This window comes from Emiliania huxleyi (assembly GCF_000372725.1).
Source record: "Emiliania huxleyi CCMP1516 unplaced genomic scaffold EMIHUscaffold_9, whole genome shotgun sequence".
In the NCBI taxonomy this organism is placed as follows: domain Eukaryota; phylum Haptophyta; order Isochrysidales; family Noelaerhabdaceae; genus Emiliania; species Emiliania huxleyi.
The window spans coordinates 594,805-599,586 of NW_005195301.1; the positions used below are offsets into that span (position 1 = coordinate 594,805).

A 4,782-nucleotide genomic window follows, 5' to 3' on the forward strand; every position below is an offset into this window, starting at 1 on the left:
CAACAGGGGCGGACAGCCCCAGCCTGCCCGCCCCGGGGGCGGCCCTCCCCGGGGCCCCGGTTGGGGGGGGGGGGGGGGCGACCCCGCTGCTCGATTTGAAGGGGCGGGCTGAACAGCTTGCACCAGCCGCGCCTCCGCTCGTCGCCCCAGCTCCCGCCGCCCCGCCGCCCTCCTCCTGCGCCCCGCCGCCCGCCGCCCCGCCGGTGCCGCCCTCGTCCGCCGCCCCACCCCACACCTCGGCAAGCGCCACCCCGCCGCCCGCCCCAACCGCCCCGAACAGGTCAAGTCGCTGCTTGAAGGGGACCCGGCCCTCCCGTACGACGAGGAGGCGGCGCTGCACACGCTGGCCCTCCTCCGCTACCGCCGCGCCGCCGCCCTCGCCGCCCTCGAGTATTGCGTTGCGTGGCGCAAGGCGCACAAACCGCCGAGAGAAGGCCGAGAGAGGGGAATGGGGGGCACAGGGCGCCGCGTCGCTTGGCGGTCGGCGCTGCGCCTCTCGCCGCCCGCCAGCCTCGGGTCAACCAGCGGACTGTTTCGCTGGCTTGCTTTGGGTAGGCGCACACCTCTCGCCTCGCCGCCCTGCGCGCCTCGCATCAGGACGGAGGCCGCGTCGCCGCCGTCAAGGCGAGTCCTATCCTCTCTCCTCTCCTCGCTCCTCTCTTTCTCCTCTCCCCTCTCCCCTCTCTCCTTGCTCCGCTCTCCCCTCCCCTCCCCTCTCTCCCCTCTCCCCTCTCCTCTCTCCCCTCTCCCCTCTCCCCTCTCCCCTCTCCCCTCTCCTCTCTCCTCTCTCCTCTCCTTCCCTCCTCTCTCCTCTCCTCTCCCCTCTCCTCCTCTCCTCTCCTCCTCTTCTCCCCTCCCCCACCCCTCTCCCCTTGCGGCTGCCCGCCAGCCGCCCGCCGAAGTAACAAAGAGTCGTTCTCATTCACCGTCAAGGCCACGCTGTGGCTGTCCGCCCTGCGCGCCGCGGCGCGAGAACGCAAGGCGCGGGCGACCGCCGCAGGCGGGAGCCTCCTCGGAGCCCTCTCGGAGCCTTCCCGGAGCTGTCCTGTAGGTCGCGGCGGGCGACTGCGAGGCGCTGCAGGCGAGCGGACGACGTGCGGGGCGCGTCGCTGCACTTTGGCTGCACGTTGGGCCTGACTGCCGGTTTGTGTTTCTTCCTCCAGGCGGGGCTGCTGAAGCACGGAAAGGACTTGGCGGTGGTGCGGAGGACGCATTTGCGCGAGAGGACGGTCGGGCAGGTGGCGAGAGACGGCCGAGATCTAGCCGGCATCCGGCCGAGATCCAGCCGAGAGAAGCGTCCGGGGGAGGAGACCGAATTGCAACACTCGACTCAGCTGGATCTCGGCTGGATCTCGGCTCGATCTCGGATAGGTGGTCGACCTGTACTACCGCGCGCCGTGCGAGTACACCGCTTGCGTCGCCGCCGTCGAAGAGGACGTCGCCCCGCCGCCGAAGGAAGCGACGCCGAAGGTCAAGTGAAATTATGTGAATCGAAGGGCCCCCCCGCCGCGCGGGGCCGCGTGCGGCGTGGGCCGAGAGGACGTTTTCTAATTTGGAAGAGAAAGTCAAAACGCCCTCACCAAACGAACGGGATGAGCGCCCTCCGGTCGCGTGGGTAGTCCTCAAACTTTTGCAGATACCACAGGTGGTGGTGCAGCGCGCGCGGCCCGGTGTTGCACGCCTAGGACAAAGGCCCGGGCAGTGGTCGGTGGCCTCGAGGGCGGAGGTGGCGGCTCGAGGGCGATCGAGGCCGCGCGCGCCGTGAAGAGCGCGAATGCGAGACAACCGACCTGAAGCACGGCGTGTGCTGTGACGGCTACCGGGCGGCGCAGCGCCTCTCGTCTTCTCTTGCGATGGAGTCCGCTCACGTGGAACCGCGAGGCGACTGCGTAGCCGGACCACTCCACAATCTCGCCGAAGTAGTTTGCCGCGGAGACGTACTCAAACATGCCGCCGCGCGGAATTTTGTAGCCCGTCTCGCCCGGCCTATGATCAAGGCGGGGGGACACGTCGCGGGCGCCACCGTCCGTGGTGGAGGATGACCCAAGGGGGCGGGTGGCCGGCGTAAGCTGCGGAGGATGCTGTCCGAGTGCAGGTTGACGCACCTGGCGATGATCGCCGCCCTGTGTGCGACCGCTTCAAAGGCCTCCGCCGCGACGTGTGAAGTGTGCGTCTTGGGTCCGTGGTTGTGTTTTTGTGTGAAGTGTGCGCATGGAGGTGGCTCTCGCGTTCGCCATTCCTGGGACCCGGTGCTGCCCTCTGACTGGCTGTCGTCACTGCCCGTCCGTTCTCGACGGTCCGTGTGTGTGACCTTGGGCGCGGGGTCGTGCTTTCGTGTGAAGTGGGCGCCGCCCCCTTGACGGGCTCCGGCGGAGACGGCGGGTGAGGGCGCGTGTCCGCTATGTAGAGATATGGTGGCTGCACCAGCCAAAGAGCCAGATCGCGCCCCCGCAGGCGAGGAAGGCCCGGTCCGCTGCTGTGTCGAGCGAGAACACGTGGAGCGCCGTCCACAGCCGGCCTGCGCAGCGGGGACGGCTGGCTTGCGCGAGGAGAGGGGCTGGGAAGCGACGAGGAGGTCTGTTGCCTATTGTTTCACTAGCGTCTCTGCCACCTTGCAGGTACCCGTTGAAAAAGCAAAAGAGCGCGGCAAGCGAGCTGATGCCGAGCGGCATCGGCTTGCCGCCGCGGATGCGAAGCGGGTAGACGAACGATCGGTACGTGTAGTGCGTGAGGAACATACCGCCGAGCGCAAGGTTGCCCGGCGAGACGAGGCAGGTCGGGTTGGAAAACGGGAGGAGTGCGAGGGGCACCAGCACGGACCAGCTCTCCTGGAACATCCAGGCGAACCACGCTGGCACCATCGGCCCCAGCCAGCGGGCGAAGGGCGCCGTGGCGGCGTACCGGCCGTACGCAGCAGCGATGCCGCCGCCCAACTCCACGAGAACAACGGCGGCGCCGGTCGCGATCATCAGCCATGCGCACGCGGTGTGCAGATCTGCCTCGTGGCGGACGAGCGCGTCGATGGTCGTGCTGGTCTGGGCGTCGCCGACGACGATGAGAGCAAAAGGCGGGAGCATGCTCGGGGGGGAGGTTTTGTTTTTTTCAGTGTTTGTGCCTCTAACGTAATTCCCGTAGGAGGACTCTGCTGACAGGGTTTGCGATGAGAAGCGACCCGATGGGTTTCTCGGAGGTTAGTGCACCACTAACCGCCAAGCGCAAGCGCTTTTTGAACCCCAGGGTTAGGGCTATCTTGCCCGCGTAGCCCGCGCTGGGATGTACGGGCTGTTTGCCGCCGGCGAGTTTATCCACAGCGCGCGTTTCTGTTTAAGTGAAGCACCAACACGGTGTATGTAGTACACACGGTACACACGCACTACTGGGAGTACCGACATGCAAGGCATCGGCTACGAGTACGAGTAAGAGCGAGCGTTCACCTCCAGCAGCGAGCTCGGAGCACGGAGCTCGCCACACGCCCACAGGGCCGACCACCATTGCACACGGCTCATGCGTAGCGGTGGTGTGGCCCTAGTGTTCGGCTAGCCTCAGGGCGGCGGCTTCGGGCCGGTGTATTTGGGCGGGAAGGCGCCGAACTCCTTGAACTCTGCCTCTGCCGCCTTGACGAGAGGCCTGCCAATGAGCACGTTCTTCGTGACGAATCCGATGAGGCAAGCGGGCGCGATGTTATCGAAGCAGCCTGCGAGACACATCTTGCAGGTGTCGGGTGAAGGGCCGTCCAGGATCTCGATGCAGCCAGTGATGCCTCTGAAGACCGGCGCCTTAGTTGTGATTGCGCGCCAGGTCCAGGCGTAGGGTCGCGCCGGGTCGATCGACACAATCTCGTCGTTGATGTCAAAAGCCATGATTCTCGCGCCGTCTTTGGCAATCGGCCACGGCGAAGGGCCTCGGCCTTCCACCAGGACCTCCATGTGGCCGCCGTCAGCCTTCAGCCGCGTGAAAACGTCCCAAAGCACGTGCTTGGGCGCGGCGCAATCGAGTTCCCACGAGACGTTCGGCGAGTCGGGCGGCGCGCCACAGAAGGTGTAGCCCTCGTCCGCAGCCGTCAGGGGGATGATGGCGATCGTCATGCCTGCGACCCTCTCTCGTCGTCTGTACCTGCACCCCACCGCGCGTTTCTTTTTATTTTGAGTCCAAGGGATCCAAAAGGAATTTTACAACAAAACTCCCCCGCTTTGAGTCCTAAAAGGAACTGAGGAATCGCCGGTGGCAGAGGCGGAGATGGCTAAAAGAACAGTATTTCCAAATAAGGCAGCTAACGCGGCCTCTGGTGGAGTCGGGACGTACGGGCTCACCGAAGGAAGGCCAGCCGCAGTGGCAACCGGACCACCACGACCTTCGACAGGGAGGGTCACGCCTCCCCGAGCCTGGAGAGGAGCCGGCGGAGGGGGGGGGCGAGCCAGGGACGATAGAGAGGCCACGAGTGCGGGCACGACTCGCCGACCAGGGAGAGCGGGCTCGACCTCCCTGGGAGGGGTGGCGACACGATCTAAGGCCGCCGTCCTCGCCCGGGGAGACCCCGGCCGGGCCGTCGACGCTCTCGGAGGCTGCGGTACCAGTCGGAGGTGAAGCGGAGGCAAGACCTCGGCCAAAGAAGAGACATCAGAAACGGCTACAGCGACCGTCAGGCGACGCTCGGCTGGCGAATAAAAGAGCGAATCAGGGAGAACCGGAGCCCCGGGAAGTCGGGCAGTGGAACCCTGGGACGGGATGCTGAGTGAGGACCTGTGTACGTGCGTGGTGTACAGCGTCGTGTCTACTAGCTCC

General features: G+C 66.2%; 2 protein-coding genes across 2 annotated transcripts in view; one reads left to right on the forward strand and one right to left on the reverse strand.

The window, feature by feature from the left end:
• EMIHUDRAFT_448627 (hypothetical protein) overlaps positions 1-1,552 on the forward strand; it is a gene marked incomplete at its 5' end in the record, with an annotated part of 2,691 nt that extends 1,139 nt beyond the window's left edge. Inside the window, 6 exons of the mRNA XM_005757734.1 lie at positions 281-412; positions 556-624; positions 934-981; positions 1,052-1,081; positions 1,164-1,238; positions 1,372-1,552. Of these exons, the coding sequence (XP_005757791.1) occupies positions 281-412; positions 556-624; positions 934-981; positions 1,052-1,081; positions 1,164-1,238; positions 1,372-1,479 (462 nt within the window). The 3' untranslated portion in view covers positions 1,480-1,552. The remainder of the gene's footprint in view (positions 1-280; positions 413-555; positions 625-933; positions 982-1,051; positions 1,082-1,163; positions 1,239-1,371) is intronic.
• Positions 1,553-1,568: 16 nt separating this feature from the next.
• Positions 1,569-3,061, reverse strand: EMIHUDRAFT_433159 (3-oxo-5-alpha-steroid 4-dehydrogenase). Its single transcript, XM_005757735.1, has 6 exons — positions 2,612-3,061; positions 2,425-2,518; positions 2,061-2,105; positions 1,869-1,986; positions 1,761-1,790; positions 1,569-1,681 (listed from the first exon to the last, which is right to left on the reverse strand). Exons 1-6 carry the CDS (start codon positions 2,967-2,969, stop codon positions 1,577-1,579), a joined length of 750 nt encoding a protein of 249 aa, XP_005757792.1. The 5' UTR covers positions 2,970-3,061; the 3' UTR covers positions 1,569-1,576.
• Positions 3,062-4,782: the final 1,721 nt, after the last annotated feature.

Bases quoted from the DNA above. Each gene is read 5' to 3' on its own strand.
- EMIHUDRAFT_433159 (XM_005757735.1), bottom strand. From the start codon at position 2,969: ATGATCGCGACCGGCGCCGCCGTTGTTCTCGTGGAGTTGGGCGGCGGC. The intron at 2,519-2,611 runs GTGGCAGAGACG...CCCGCTGCGCAG, and splicing joins TTTCAACGGGTACCTGCAAG to GCCGGCTGTGGACGGCGCTC. The intron at 1,682-1,760 runs GCGCGCGCGGCC...CCTTTGTCCTAG, and splicing joins TCGCATTCGCGCTCTTCACG to GCGTGCAACACCGGGCCGCG.